The sequence below is a fragment of the Sporothrix schenckii genome (assembly GCF_000961545.1).
Source record: "Sporothrix schenckii 1099-18 chromosome Unknown Cont48, whole genome shotgun sequence".
Lineage (NCBI taxonomy): Eukaryota > Fungi > Ascomycota > Sordariomycetes > Ophiostomatales > Ophiostomataceae > Sporothrix > Sporothrix schenckii.
Genome location: NW_015971149.1, coordinates 292306 through 307879, shown reverse-complemented (window position 1 = coordinate 307879; position 15574 = coordinate 292306). Strand labels below are relative to the sequence as shown.

Genomic DNA, 15574 nt, shown 5'->3' with positions numbered 1-15574 from the left:
CTTTTTCAAAAACAGAAGATCGCCAATGGCGTCGATGTCTACTTGTAACTACAGCGTCAAGGCGACCCCGAACGAGCATCACACAACTTTTTCACCTTGGCAGCTGGCAGCTGCCGGAGGCGCAATGACGGGCCGGCAATCGTAGTCTATGTGGGGCCCTTAACATGCGCGCGACCTGCAGCGGCACTCAGTGCGCCTTCCTTGTGCCTGTGCCTGGGCGCGTGCCTGCGCGACGACCGTCACTCACTGTGGTGAGTCGCTCTTACCCTGCTGGTTCAGCGCAGTTCAGGCAGTAGTCAACCCTGACTCAGTTAACTCGCGACACCACTTTCAGTATCGCCGTGACACGATAACGGTTCCGTTTTTGCTGCGCTACCTCGGACGAGCGTTTTGGTCTTCTGCACACCTCGTTTCTTTTCACGCTCGACGACACTCCTTCTGTATCCAGTTTGCAATTGTGCCTTTGCCAGACCTTCATCAACACTTCTTTTTACGCCATTGCCCCGACTTGCAGCACTCATTACGCTGGTCGTCGCATTCTGGACCTTTCATCTTTTTTCGCCTTTAAATTCTTTTCCATTTTTGACCACTTTAAAGCATTCTGTCGCCACTTCGCGTTCACTTGGTGCTGCCTCTCTTGTCCTGTCTACCAACGGTTCTTCCTCGCATCGAAGCATCGTTGACACCCCACAGTTAGCCATGGCGACGGCAGTAGACGCTCCAGCGAACGCGCCTGCATCACCGGCAAAACCAACACAAGTTCAGATGACACCCAATGCGCTCCGGGATGCACACAATATGGAAACCCTCGGCCGTGGCCTGAATGCCTTGGTCAAGCAGGTAAGTGGTTGCGGGTCAGCTTGTGGGCGACGGCCGTTTAGCTGACAGATTTTCTTGCGCTCTCTAGTCTCGCGTTCTCCTCGTGGGCGCCGGCGGCATCGGCTGCGAGCTTCTCAAGACCCTTGTGCAGTGCGGCTTCCGGGAAGTTCACATCGTCGACCTCGACACCATCGACCTCAGCAACCTCAACCGACAGTTCCTCTTCCGTCACGAGCATATCAAAAAGCCCAAGGCCCTGGTCGCCCGCGACGCCGCCCAGCGTTTCAACCCGCTGGTCAACCTCGTGGCCCATCATGCCGACATTAAGACGTTCGACGTCGCCTTCTTTGCCAGCTTCACCGTCGTTTTCAACGCGCTCGACAACCTCGATGCCCGCCGCCGCGTCAACCGCATGTGCCTGGCGGCGGGGGTGCCTCTGATCGAGAGCGGTACCGCGGGCTTCTTGGGCCAGGTGCAGGTCATCAAGCGTGGTGTCACTGCGTGCTACGACTGTAGCCCCAAAGAGGTGCCTAAGTCGTTCCCCGTGTGCACCATCCGCAGCACACCCAGCCAGATCATCCACTGCATCGTATGGGGCAAGAGCTACTTGCTCAACGAGATGTTTGGCGATAGCGAGGACGAGTCGGCCTTTGACCATTCGGACGACGCACAGAATGCCGACGAGATTGCCGAGCTCAAGAAGGAGTCCCAGGCCCTCAAGGCCATCCGCCAGGCCATTGGCACGCCCGGCTTCGCCGAGATGCTCTTTGACAAGGTCTTCAAGACCGACCTGTTGCGGCTACGGTCCATGGAGGACATGTGGAAAACGCGTTCGCCGCCCGAGCCACTGGCATATGCGGAGGTCATGGCACGCGATGCCACGACGACGGCAATGTCCAACAAGACGGAGCTGCTGCGCGACGGACAAAAGGTCTGGACGCTCGAGGAGAGCGTCGTGGTCCTCAACGACAGCATCGAGCGGCTTTGCCACCGCGTTGTCGCGGCCAGAGCAATGGGCGAGGGAACTGAGGGCGCTATGATCGAGTTTGACAAGGACGATATTGACACGCTCGACTTTGTGGTGGCGAGTGCTAACATCCGCGCGACGTTGTTTGGCATCGAGCGCAAGTCGCGCTTCGACATCAAGCAGATGGCCGGCAACATCATACCGGCCATTGCCACCACGAATGCGATCGTGGCTGGCCTCTGTGTTCTGCAGTCTTTCAAGGTGCTCCGCGGACAATACGACTCTGTCAAAGAGGTATGTGCTTTCGTCTTGTGTTCATCCTTTGCTAATGTATCATCGTGCACGAGCCTGCTTACTGACGCCCAATTCGTAGGTCTTCCTTGCTCCAAATGCCACCGACCACATGCTTGCTTCGGACCGGCCGCGGAGGCCAAACCCTGAATGTCCCGTTTGCAGCGCGTTCCAGGTAACACTCGACGTTGACTTTGACAAGATCACACTCCGGGACCTGGTGGATGACTTCGCCAAGGAGCAGCTCAAATTCGACGCAGACGGCGAGTTTGTCATCAGCAACGAGGTCGGCATTCTGTACGATGTCGACGAAACGGACAACCTCGACAAGAAGCTGTCGGAACTGAGTATTAGTCATGGCACCTTCCTCACTGTCATAGATGATTCCGACGAGCCTTTTCTCAATGTTGTTATTAACCTCCAAAAAGCGTACGTCCAAACAAAACAGATTGGTATTGTATTCCAGTAAGATATTGGATGGGCCATAATCTGTATGCTAACTCAAAGTACATCATATAGTAAGGAGTCTCTTGGTGACAAGCCATATGCTGTTGTCAGCATCAGCGACCGGAATTCTGATGGCTCCGCCAAAATCGCCAAACAGCCCAAAAAGGCTCCAAAGCCAGCTCCTCAAACGAACGGCGTCTCCAACTCGAAGCAGCCGCTCACTGTGGATGATGACGACGATCTTATCATTCCCGAAGACACCCAGCCAGCGAACAACAAGCGTTCCCGGGAAATCGTTGGTGACGAGCCCGTGGCCAAAAAATCCAAGGTTGCACCGGCACGAGCACCAGCAGTGCTGTCCGTTGCTAATGGCAATTCCAGCCAAACTGGCGAAGCCGTTATGATCGACGATTGATTAATCTCACTGCGCGGCTGTGCGCCACAATGTGCAGCAAGGACATGCTGTATATTTACAACGCTATACTTCCCGCCATATCAAATCATCTCATGTCTTGGCTGCCGCGAAGCGACAGACGGTCAACTTCAAATGGCGGCTTCACGTTCACTCCACCTCATCTTTCTTGATTTGAGAGCCGGGGCCCTACCCCCAGTCACGACATAGCGCTCAGGCCTCCGTCGAGGTTAAGCACACAGTTGTTCGCATATCTGTTATTGACCAAGAACAAGGCCGCATCCGCGACCTCGCTAGGCCGTCCAAACCGCCCTGCCGGGATACGACCCTTGAGTATTGATCGATGAGGCTCTGACACAGCTGGGAGTAAGAGAAAGCAATGGATGTGACAACAGCCACACCCATGCAGTGTACTGTTAGCCGAGCTTTTTTTATTGTAATGTCGAGCATGCATATACAACAGTACGCGTCAGTTTGGTGGCAATTTGTGTTGATAGTGCTTTCTTCTTCTGTTTTCAGTTTCACGGCTGTCGGGCAGCCGTAACCTAAGGACGACCGGGAACAAAGGGCTGAGGCGTTTATATGTGACCAGTGTCCTTCGGCGCTGGAGGCTCATAGGACAGAAATCAAACAAAATTAATTCAAACAAGAGCAGGTCTGACTCACATTCTGTCATTTCGGTCTCGATGTAGCCCGGAACGATGACATTGGCACGAATGCCCCGCGACTTGCCCTCGTCCACAAGGGCACGTGTGAGGCCAATGATACTCGCCTTTGATGCAGCATAGGGCGCAGCGCCCATGCCACCCCGGAAAGCGAGCAAGCTGCTGATGTTGAGAATCACCCGGTCACTACCCCGGTTTCCCAGCCACCCGATCATCGCCTCCCGGCAGCCCAAAATGGTACCATACGTATTGGTGTCCAGCACGCGGCGGATATCCTCGGGCGAGCTGCGCGACATTAATGCGTTATGTGTCACGCCAGCGGCGTTGACAAGAATACTGACGTCTTTCTAAGGGCAACAGTGTCAGAGCATGTTGTAACTATTTGAAAGGCTACGAGGCCCGGAGATGGAAGACAAACGTTTGCGAATAATTTGGGCCACATCTCTTCGTCTTGCACATCGCCCACGACATAAGAATGCACACTGGAACTTGAGTTGCTCTCCGTGGATGGCGAGACAGTGTTCTTGGGAGGTGGCATAGCATACTTTCCTTGCTCTCGCCAGTAGTCAAGGTTCTTGACGACATTTTTCAAGGCCATTTCATCGCGCCCGATAATGGTGCAGCGCACGCCTTCTTGGGCCAGCCGCTCAGCAATGGCCTCACCAATACCGCGGCTGCCACCTGTGACAATGGCCTTTTTGTTCTCCAGCCAAAGCGTCCTCGGCGATACCAAAGATTCAAAGGCACTGGAGCTGCTTCCGTCGCCGATTGCGTTCTTCTTTTTGCCGTTGCCCTTGAATAGGATGCTGTTGTCGTCGCTGATGCGGCGGCTCTGCACAAATTGGCTTTTAACTGTACGTATCCTCAAAGGCGCTGCTGCGAGTCGCGGTCGTATGGCCAATGCCGTCCTCATTTTTTATTGTTTTGGTGTGTGTAATCTGGGTATCGGAATGCGTCACTTGCTCAAGCGACGTTGATGTCATTTGTTTCCATTACGTCGTTTCTTTTCTTTCACGGGGAATAGTCATGCGCTAGCCGAGGCGGAAAGAGCAAAATTAGAGCTGTTGCCTGTCGAGCTTCGCATTGGCTGGCCGCACCTGCCTCAAACCGCTAAAGGGCCAAAGGCGGGCTGGCAAAGTGCGCTAAATTCCCCCCTTTTTACTCCTTGGTGGGCACACTTTCCCTTTCTCCTCAGCTTGCCCAGGGGTTCTAAAGACAACCGGCCAATGGGAGAGCACTAAGAACCAAATCTTCTTTAAAGATCTAGGAGGGAGGACTGGCCGTAACCACCAAAAAATTCATTGCATTTCGCGGGATGAATGTGTGAATCGGCGGCTCGCATTTTCTTTCGTGGACATACACCTTATATCTTATTATCTAGATACACTGTTGATTGCGGCCTTCGTCCTCAAATCAAGTTACCGGCCGATCGCTCCTTCTTCCTCTTTCTGATATCTTTCCATTGTGCATGCTAGCAAGAGCCTCGCCCTTCGACCCTTCCGCTTTCGAACGATCCCGGTCTTGACGTCCTTCGTTCTGAACCTCGGTCGACCCTTCTCCAGCCATTCATTCAATGCGGCTTGTATGAACGCCTCGCAAAAGACCTTATCGATGGCTTGACTGGCTGTCTTCTTTCTCGGAGATCACGCACATTATTTCTCGAGTCGAGTCTACCAATACCCCTCTCCCCTCCCGCACGATACTCTCCTGGGCGGTCTCGCGTCTCTTTTATCTTTGCGATTGCCACATTATCACCCCTGGTGCCCCCATCGACGTCGACGATAAAGTGCGGCGAATTGTTCTTCGAATATCTTCCATCGATTCTGCTTCCACGTTCTCTGTCGATCATTCGGTTCACGTCGACGGCTCGTGTATCTAAACCCATTCTCGGCACACGTTTACCTATCCCGCCTAACAGCCGCCACGACAAATGAGCGGCGCAACGTCAATACGCAACGGTGCAGGCCGCAGCGACACGGGGCCTGATGTTCTGACGGTCAAGATTTCCGAGGAACATGGACACGGACATGAGCAAGGCCATGGCGATGGCGACGTGGTGGACGCCGGGTTGAAGAGTTTAGACCACTGTAAGTGGTGGTGGCTCATGTAGAAACTGGAGGCGGACAGTAAGAGAGAACTGACATGGTCACTAGATAAGCGCGCCCTGCCAAAATGGCGATATCGCCTGCGTCAGCGGTTGCTACCCCTCGTGCGCTGGGAGACGCCGTACCTTGCGTACTTCCAGAACGCGCTGCGGTCGCCGGCGCTGGACAGTTATTTTGCCATAACTGCCAATCTTGGTACTCACACTTTCTTCATGATCGGACTGCCCATGTTATTCTGGTTTGACTACGCCAAGTTTGGAAAAGGGTATGTTGAGGATCGCGGGACGAAACGGCAAGACGAACGCTCCAGCTAACAATCTCTCAGCCTCGTCCACATTCTTGCCTCGGGCGTCTTCTTCAGCGGCTTTATCAAAGATATGTGCTCGCTTCCCCGGCCGCTTTCGCCTCCACTTCACCGCATCACCATGTCCGACTCGGTTGCCCTCGAATACGGCTTCCCGTCAACGCACTCGACAAATGCCGTCTCCGTTGCCGTTTACGCCGTTCTTATGCTCAGCGAGTCCGACCTTGCCCCGTCCACCAAGCTCTTCCTCGAGAGCCTCAGCTACTTTTATGCCTTCTCTATCATTGTCGGCCGCCTATACTGTGGCATGCACGGTTTCTTCGACGTTATCATCGGCAGCGTGCTCGGCGCCGTCATCAGCTGGATCGAATTCTACTGGGTACCCGCGCTCGACGCATACATGCTGCAGAGTTCCTGGTGGGCACCCATCATCGCCGCCCTCATCATCATCGTACTCGTCCGTATCCACCCGGAGCCAGCCGACGACTGCCCGTGCTTTGACGACTCAGTTGCCTTTGCTGGTGTTATGATCGGCCTTGAAATTGGCACGTGGCATATCGGCCGCTTGCGGGACACCTTCTCTCTGCTCCCGGGCGGTATTGCCTCTCCGAGCTGGCCTATCGCACTGGCCCGTGTTGTGTTTGGCGTGCTGGTTGTGTTTGCATGGCGCGAGGTCATGAAGCCCACACTGCTTAAAGTCCTGCCGTTTTTGTTCCGTGTCATTGAAACGCATGGTCTCAACCTGCCCCGCCGTTTCTTCGTGCAAGCCAGCGAGTATGGCAAGATTCCCGAGGTGCTGCTTCTGCGCACCGACAACGTCATTCCCAGCGTCAGCGACATCCCTATCATGGTACGCAATATCCGCAATGCGCGGCGCGGACGGTCGATCAGCATCGGCCCGCAGAGTGCTGCCGATGCATATGAGACGCTTGCCTATCGTGAACGACGCCGGCGGGAGAGCATCGGTAGTCAGGGAAGCGCGGGTGTGCGCAGCAAAAGCAGCATGTACGACCTACGCGGCGAGCAGGGAGACGGGGCAGCAGCGTCCGCGGTGTCGGTCGGCAACGGTGAAGCGGTGCCGCTCGCGAGAAGCGGTGGGACGGGTACGAGCAGCGCTATCAGTGCCGGCGGCACAGCCAACGACCGCGAAAGCAAGGGACGGTCGGCGTCGGTTGCGCGGAAAAACTCGCTGGCACAGTTTGAAGAGATGATGGGCCAGGGCACAGTGGTCGAGGTGCCGCAATCACAACAGACGACAGCATTCCCGCGGCTAAACACCGAAGATGACGCGGCGGTCGACGAGCCAGACCTGTTTGTGGGCCGGCAAGACGAGCTTGGCGAGCGGGAGATGTTTGAGAAGTTGGTGAAGCCGCGTGTGCGGTACGATGTGGAGGTGGTCACAAAACTGATTGTGTATGCTGGTAAGTGGATCTACCTACAGCGCCCCGGCAATGTTCTTATGGGATCTTCTAGCTAACACTTGTACCAGGTATTGGATGGTTGGCAGTCGAGATCATTCCTGTCGTGATTGAGCTCATCGGGCTAGGATCATGAATATGAAGCTCGCCAACCATTTGGACAACGGGTGTATATATGTTGATTCTAAGACGGCCCCTTTTACGCCTGAATTTTTTTGTTTCTTCTCTGCTTATGTTTTGCGGATCCTTTTATTTTAACCTATAAACTTTTTTTGTTTCTCTTTTCTTTGTATATCTCCTATTATTCAAGGTCGATTCTAAAGACTGCACACATTTGAAGATTGTGCACATGATGATATAGCTACATATTCCCATTGCTCCATGGCTTTGCCCTGACTTCTACGTGATTGTCACGCCTGTTTCTCAGCGCCGAGATTTTGATCTCTTTAAGTTTCGCCTAGAGTATAGACAGAAGACTCCAAATTTCACGAGCCAAAAGTTCACGGGCTTCACATTCAGCTGGCGTATTGCATATGTTGGGTTGTAGCAGCCGGCCTTGACACTCTAATCCGCGTTCACTTCTAGGGCGACTATGACGAACCTTGTACAATGAGGGAGAATGCGAGGTAAATACAACAGAAGAAAGATGTACCTTGCAAGTAATACGTCGTCCATATTCGTTACGTCTGGATGCGGTTCTCAGAGTATTGGCCGGATTCATCCAGTCAAGATTAGTCATCTCTTCTCGGACTCCGAGGATATGTCTTGTGTAAGTGTGTACGAGGAGGAAGTCACGGTTGTGGAGCGCAAAATTATGTACTCGCTTCTTTTGGTTTCACGGCTTGTTCTATCTCTATTTTTTGTTTCTCTCAAATTGAACGTCGCGGTGCGTCGTGAACTCTCGGACTCTGCCTCCACGGCGTACATTACTATTTAGACTCTCTATCTTTGTTTGGCGTAATTGCGACGCTGCTCGAGCCCTTTAGAGAACGGTCTGGGTCCTCGTGCTGCCTCAAGTGTTGTCGATTTTGAAAGGTCTAGTTAGGTACGCTGTGTCTGCACTGTCGATAGAGTCAATTGGGCAAGATCGGGAGAGTCAAGTTCAAGACAGGCAGAAAGGTGTCTCCATTTACCCCACACGTGTTGCTATGTCTTTAGAGGCCATTTGATTTTCGAAAGTTCGAGGCAATGCGGGCCGGCGGCAAGCTTTGCTTCACAGCGTATATTTAAAGCATGCAAATACGTAGTATGTTGTGCTGGCTGTCTGTAACTTCCAGCAAAGCGGTGGTAACATTTGTACCTTCGTAGGCGCAGACCAGACGATATTCTGAAAAAGGAAATTCCGGCGGGATGATTACTTCTCAAAATCTCGGGGTCGGTGTGGGACTGGACACATGGCGGAGAGCATAAAACCCTGTAGGGCTTGGGCTGAGTTGCGGTCCGCCCAGTTCCTTAAAATAGCAACCGTTGGTGAGCGATCCAAGAGACTGGATGGTGTGGCCGGCGTACTAAGCTGCAGGAGGCAGAACCAGCTGGGTTGGGGCAAGAACTGCAAGACCATGTTTTGGATCCACGCTGCGTCGGTCCCAGAGAGTCTGAGCTGTTTGCCATTCTCCGCATCTACTTCGTAAGGGACATTCTGCTTCTCTGCGTCTGGCTCGTGTTATGCGGGAATGGCAACCCTTGTCCGTCTGTCAAAAGGATGACAAGTATCTTAGGACTTTGCTGGGGTGCCAAAGCACACAACAGAAGCCACTCAATCCGGGTTGATGCGAGGAAACTGCATCGTAGACGCACGCTCGCGTCGTGGATTTGGAGTTTCTCGTGTGAATGCAACAATAGAGAAGGACGATAAAAGGGCCTCGCAATCGACAATTCGAGGATAGGACGGAGCAAGGCTATTCCCTAAAACGAAGGAAAGAGTGACCGAGAGCGTGGGAGAAAATGCTGTTTGGTAACGGCAACCTGCGCCTTCCTCTCCACTCAATCTGGTTCCTTCCCTCTTGTCGACTCGGGTGCCCTATTTACCTACGGCTCCTTTCTGTCCTTTTCCCAAAGATATTTCTCGTCAAGACAACATGTCTTGATTCCATCGCTTCTCCTGCACAATCCGGACAAACATCGGAGAGCACTCTCTGGTCTACGACACGAAAATCGCTTCGCAGTCGAGTGTCTGAGAATCCTTCATCCTGCAATCCCGGCAGAGGAGACCGGGGCGCACGGGTGGAGACAGAGTCAAGTACTCCGACACGTCCGAGTATCTCCCAACAGGCGCCGGTGCGTCTCGGTCGGCTATCGTGTGGCTGGGGGAGAAGGCTCCTTGTTGCTTTTTTCCTTTTTTCTATGGACCCCTTTCGCATAACTTGGCTGCTATTTTCTTACTTGCGCCAAACCTTGGATTTTAGCCTTTGGTCAACGCTTTTCTCGAGTCGTTTACGGGGCGCGTCGATCATCCTGTTTTATGCTTTTGGCACTCTGTACTTGTGGCAACCCAGTTGCACACTTTGCCACAGCTCTCAGTCGTCGTCCTCGGAGCTTGTCTTTCATTTTATCACAACGCATCGAGGCATGTCCAAAATCTGTCAACTAACACAGTGCAGGGTCACAAACCATGCTTGACGTGGAAACCTCAGCGAGAAGTTATGGACAGGGTACGAAGTACATGTACGATTAACACACCCGGTAATTACGCCCCATCCGCAAGTCTGTTGATCCCTGGGATGCGAATCCTTCCGCAAGCAGGACCAACCACTTCGAGGCCAGGACACGACCGACTGAACAAGCACGGCAGGCAAACCCTGTTTTCGACTCGTCCACTCGCGATATGATCTCCCCCGTATTTACTTGTTGTGGGTGGCCCCAACCCCTTGACACAACAATTCAATGCTGCAAGCACACCAATGAGGAGGCCTGGCCCTGGTCTTGGCCTGCCAGGTCTTGCCGTCCTCCCGTGCGTTGAAAGACAAAAAAAACCTACAGGGGCCGAGGAGAAACGAAAGAAGAGACACACTGGCGTGACAACTGTCCTGTCTGGCGTCCGCCTCAGGATTGTGTCTGCGCCTCCTTGTGATGCTGTGTTAACTGACTCTTCCGTCCTTTCCTCTGGTCTCCCCTCTGCACGGCCACAGACGACCCAATAACCTAAACTCTCAAACAAGCGAGCAAAAAGAGCAGCGGTACGAAATACTATTACTCCGTACCTCTTGGTACGAACCACACCAAAGCAGAAAGAAGGCAAAACATCGCAATTCTAAGAGGCCCGCAGCAACAATTTCCAAGCAGCAAGCCCAGTGTAGACCCGATACTCACAAGTGTTGCACCGCGAGGGCTATGCCCACCGGTCCCTCTTTTCACTTCTGTCAGCCTCTGCCTCTTGTCATATCCAGAATCCAGTAGACGCACTCTCGCTTCAGTCTTCTTCATCCACTTTCCTGGTCTGTCTCTTAACTGAGATACTTTCTGGCTACGTCCTTCCTTGGTCTTGGTACTGTTCCCTACCCTTTTCAGTATTGTACGGCGTAGTACCCTTTGGATTCTGGACGTGTTTCATCGCGACTCCGTTTATTTTATTATTTTATTTTTATTTTATTAAATTTGTTCCATTCCAAATTTTCTGCTCTCCTCACTCTCGGTTGTTCTTCCTTGGTATCATCTACCTCCACTCAACCTCCACACCTTGACACTACCGGCTGGCCTTCGATGACGCGAGCTTGACGATCGTCACTCGTCCTTCTTTTCTCACTCCTTGCTCCTCAATCTTCTGCTATCTCCATACCTCCTCACGAAACCATCAATACCAACATCATGTCCGACTACTTCGACGACTACTTCTTCACCTCCAATGTCTCCGACCATACTTGCCCGGGCTTCGGCAGCTTCGTCTGTAAGCCCCCGAACGCGTGTGCTCGCGACCCCAACACTGGCCGCCGCTTCTGCTGCGACGTCAAGGACGTCTGCTGGACCATAACTGAGACCTGCGCAAACGACGGCAGCACCCTCGACTGTGGCACCGGCACCACCACCTGGTGCTGCGTCAACGGTCGTGAAAGGTGTACCGCCGCCAAGAACCAAATCAACATCTGCTGGTCCACTGCCCACGACATTCTCAATAACATCACCAATAAGGACCTGAACAACACCTACTCGTCTCTAAGCTCCGCTCATCCCTCGGCCACCACATGGGCTTTCAGCCCGGACGAGCTCATCGCCAAGACTGCGCCGCCCACCTCGCCGGCATCATCATCCGCCGCTGACAGCAGTGCGACATCCGGCGCCTCTTCGCCAGCGGGCCCCACCGGCAGCAGTGGCGCCGGCTCGTCTGGGATTGGCGGTGGCGCCATTGCCGGTATTGTGGTGGGCTCAATTGCGGGCGTGGCGCTGATTGTGGCCGGTCTCTTCTTCCTGTGGCGCCGCGCGCAGAACCAGAAAGATGGCATGGCCGCCGCCGGCTACCCAGACGGCACGGCGTCTGGTGCTGCCGCAGCAACCAGCGCAAATGGTCTCGACGACAAGCCACGCTACGCCGGCGCACCCAACTTCGGTGCACACGGTTACACCAATACCAACAGCTACTACACCGGCTCGCCCTCACCTCACCCGCCACCGTCGTCTGTCCCCACGTCCGAACTACATGGCGACAATCTAATTCCCCAGGAACTACCGGCAAACCAGGCCTTTGGTGCCAATCCCAGCGAGCTATCGGCAACGTCTCCCACGGTGGGAACACACTACAGTACCGTGAACAACAGCGCCGGCAGCCCCGCAATACCTCCTGCCGCACCGGCGGCTGGGTCAGTCGACGTGCCGCCCGAGCAAGCCTACCAATGGTCGCATCAGGCCAGCGGCACAGCGCCAGCAGTGCCATCACAACAAGAGCGACACTAAATAACATGGGGACAAGTAATGTTCGGAAGATGGTAGAGGGATGGCGATACCCGATGAGGAGGCTGTGTAACTGAGGATGTAGGCAGCATTTTTTTGGTTTCATCCTTTACTTATTTTTCGATAGTTTTTATTTCCTTTTTTTTCCACATTCTTTCCAAGATACTCACATCATTAGCTTACTTCTATTATTTGGGGCGTTTTCTTATTTATATATACGTATATACTAGTTTCCAACTTATCGACATGATACTTTCAACATGTTCAAACCTCGGTAAAAAAGACACTGTAGAACAACGTGAAGTAAACAATGAGTAACAACGAGTAACAAAGACACACAAGTCATTTCACAAAATGCAACCCTCAGTACGAGGTGGCAGTCAGCTGGAAGGTGAGCTGCCCCGGCGGGCTGGGGTCCTGCGTGGCTACCATGATGGTGAGGCTCTTGCCATTCGTGGAGGTCCACGTAACCGTGTACAGGTTGTAATTGCAGTTGGCCAGTGATGCCGTGCTGCCGCTGTGGCTCAGCGTACACGACACGATCTGGGCACCGGCCGCCGGCGACAGGGTGGGCACAACATAGCCGCCGTCGACCACGGTCAGGACCAGCTGCGTGTTGACCTGGCCGGTGGACGGATAGCTGCGGACAATGACTGCCAGGTCGCCAGCGGCGGTAATCACAAACAGGTTACCGTTGGCGACGCCGTTGACGAAGCCCAGAGCGTAGCTGTACGGGAAGCTGCTGAGTGCCGACGTACCGCCGGGAGTAATCCAGTCGACGTAGGCGCCGACCACGTTTGGCGCAGAGCCCGACGAGAAGGACTGGCTGGCGACTTTCATGAGGTAGGGCGTGGGCGAGGCGGTTGCCTTGGTGGTGGTGGTTGTCGTTGTGCCGATCGTCGAGGTCAAGATCGCCTTGGTCGTCTGCACGTCGGTCTTGGTGTACGTGGTCGACGTCGACGTACTGATGACCGTGGTCGATGTGCGGATGGCCGTTGTCGTGCTGTGGAGAGACGGCAGTGTCGTGGTCGTCGTCTTGGTGAGTGTCGTACTGACGTACACGGAGACATCAGCCGATGCTGTCGACAGCTTCGTCGAGCTTAGGACCTCACTGTCATTGGGCGGGACGATGGTGGTAATCGACGGCGTGGCACCGAGCGAGATGCAGTTGCGGGAGTAGCGGTTCACATAGAGGCACACTCCTGCATACTCGGGTGTCTCCGACGGCACGATGGTCTGCGGCTGGGGGTCCTCCTCCAAAGCAACAAAGGCTGGGGCCACAAATCGTTTGTGACCACCGCCGCCGCCACCACCATTTCTGGTCGTCGTCATTGTCGTTGTGGTCGAGGTCGTGGTGGAGAGCGCCGTGGTGGTCGTCTTTGTGAACTTGGTCGTGGTCGTGGTTGTGATCTGCTTGGTCGTCGTGTGCGTGACGCTGTTGATCAAATCGACGGACGTGTAGGTCGACCAGATGGCGACGCTGGGCTGGAACGACTCTGTCCTGCTGCTTATCTCAGTCTCTGAGATCGTGTGCGTGTGCGTTTTCGTTACGACAGAGGACGGTGTGACGTAGTCGGTCCTAAATACTGTATTAGAACTGTCCTCACGAAACGTAGCTCTCGGCATGCACAGAGTCCCTTAAATTCTTCCAAAGAAGATAGACATACTGAGTAGGTAGAATGACTGTTGTCAAGAGGAACGAGCTACACTCCTCGATACCGTTGGGCTGCAGCTCGATGGCTGGTGAGACAAGAGTCAGTCATATATAGTCGTTCATACGATACAGGTTGCGAATCTTGGATTCCTCTTCATTTCACGAACATGACTACTTACCCTGCTTGCAGAGGTTCGGGCGACATACCGATGCCGAGACGAACCGCTGGGCGAACCCAGCAACGACCAGGAGAGAGGCGAGGCTGCGCATGATTTTGGAACGGAGAGATGACTGGGGACACACCGAAAATAGACCAAAGGTTGGAGTAAAGCAGTGTGAATAAAATACACCATATAAGAAAAACTAAACGAGCCTGTCAGTACAAACGGGGTGTAGGTCCTCGTTTTACTCTGTGAGGTCGTGTGTGAGTTCAACAGAGGCCACGGGCAACAAGATGCTTGCCGCAGATGCCCTCCTTCGTGCTAAAGAGGAAAAACGAAGAAATCCGGAGAACATGCGGAGCAACCCACCGGACAGGCACTTGGCCACCGGTCATGGCATCTTATATTTGGACGACCATATCCACAATAGCATCACGAAGTGCCTTGACGGCCACGTCCCCGCGGTTCGTCGCCATCCCTGCTCGTGCTCGAAAATAACGTGGTTCGCGTGGGCAAATATTGGTGTGGATTGGACCTGTCCGCCTCTTGTCAAGACCGGCCACATCGAATTCGGAGGATGCTTCCGGCAAGCCTGAACATCACTCCGTCCAGTGGAGTATGTTTGCGCTTGCCATCGAGTGGAGATGCGGTCCATGTGAGAGTGAAATGGGCTCACAAACCATTTTCGCAGGCAATCGGCTGGCATCGAATACTATTTAGAAGTATTGGAAGGTCTGGCCCCATTCCAGAAGAATTGCCTAGTTTTCAATAGGACGAATTGCAATTTCCATACACATCATACCAAAAACAGTCATAACTTATTGGCTGAGACATCTTCTGGTTGGTTAGCATTACCTACAACTGCCGCATGTAGTCTGGCATGGCGGGACCACTCTGCTGATGAACAAAAGAGACCTCGACAGGGAAAGCTGGGTAAAAGAGCGATACCCTATCCAGGACCGATGCAGTTCAAGATGGTGAAAACAAGGGGGATGGAAAATTGAAGCGAAGAAGCTCGAGATGGTACTTTCGAGAGAGGTGAGGGTGATGAAAAGTGCAAAAACGAGAAAAGAACGGCAACGTCGCCGGCGCCGAAATTGGCTGTCTTGAAGAAGCATCCCAGATCAAAAACAGGGGCGGCCAAACAAACATCTTGGGACGACCGTGTGTCCAAATCGACTAGCAGGGTGGCAATCAACGTGCGTGCATCTTCGCAGCAGGTCCAGAGCTACGATGCTTTAAGACGACGGCGCCAAGAATATTGGCTTGCTATTTTAATGCAATTTGTTGGCTGCAGAGGCCAGGGCCCTTTGTCAGGTCATTTTTTTCCGATAATTGAGTTGGCTAGAGCGCCAGCAAAAGAAAGCAACATATGACCACATTGGGATCACAGGCCGCGTGAATAGTCATCGGAAATTCACGAGGCTAGGAGTACGGAGGAGTGCAACGG

General features: G+C 53.5%; 6 protein-coding genes across 6 annotated transcripts; 3 read left to right on the top strand and 3 right to left on the bottom strand.

The window, feature by feature from the left end:
- Nucleotides 1-699: 699 nt before the first annotated feature.
- Nucleotides 700-2939, top strand: SPSK_01048 (ubiquitin-like 1-activating enzyme E1 B; the record flags this gene model as incomplete). Its single annotated transcript, XM_016727979.1, has 4 exons — nt 700-840; nt 908-2080; nt 2160-2506; nt 2597-2939. 4 exons carry the CDS (start codon nt 700-702, stop codon nt 2937-2939), a joined length of 2004 nt encoding a protein of 667 aa, XP_016583928.1.
- Nucleotides 2940-3514: 575 nt separating this feature from the next.
- On the bottom strand, nt 3515-4514 carry SPSK_01220 (3-oxoacyl-acyl carrier protein reductase; the record flags this gene model as incomplete). The annotated part of the gene is made up of 3 exons (XM_016728151.1): nt 3515-3540; nt 3603-3948; nt 4020-4514. The coding sequence occupies 3 exons, from the start codon at nt 4512-4514 to the stop codon at nt 3515-3517; spliced, it is 867 nt and encodes a 288-aa protein (XP_016583927.1).
- Nucleotides 4515-5019: 505 nt separating this feature from the next.
- SPSK_10375 (uncharacterized protein) lies at nt 5020-5486 on the bottom strand (the record flags this gene model as incomplete). Its single annotated transcript, XM_016736816.1, has 2 exons — nt 5020-5229; nt 5253-5486. The coding sequence occupies 2 exons, from the start codon at nt 5484-5486 to the stop codon at nt 5020-5022; spliced, it is 444 nt and encodes a 147-aa protein (XP_016583926.1).
- Nucleotides 5487-5531: 45 nt separating this feature from the next.
- On the top strand, nt 5532-7564 carry SPSK_01069 (sphingosine-1-phosphate phosphohydrolase; the record flags this gene model as incomplete). The annotated part of the gene is made up of 4 exons (XM_016728000.1): nt 5532-5688; nt 5755-5971; nt 6032-7431; nt 7500-7564. 4 exons carry the CDS (start codon nt 5532-5534, stop codon nt 7562-7564), a joined length of 1839 nt encoding a protein of 612 aa, XP_016583925.1.
- A 3668-nt stretch (nt 7565-11232) lies between these two features.
- On the top strand, nt 11233-12312 carry SPSK_01208 (uncharacterized protein; the record flags this gene model as incomplete). Its single annotated transcript, XM_016728139.1, has 1 exon — nt 11233-12312. The coding sequence occupies one exon, from the start codon at nt 11233-11235 to the stop codon at nt 12310-12312; it is 1080 nt and encodes a 359-aa protein (XP_016583924.1).
- A 360-nt stretch (nt 12313-12672) lies between these two features.
- SPSK_01123 (uncharacterized protein) lies at nt 12673-14233 on the bottom strand (the record flags this gene model as incomplete). Its single annotated transcript, XM_016728054.1, has 3 exons — nt 12673-13888; nt 13977-14049; nt 14143-14233. 3 exons carry the CDS (start codon nt 14231-14233, stop codon nt 12673-12675), a joined length of 1380 nt encoding a protein of 459 aa, XP_016583923.1.
- Between the last annotated feature and the right edge of the window lie 1341 nt (nt 14234-15574).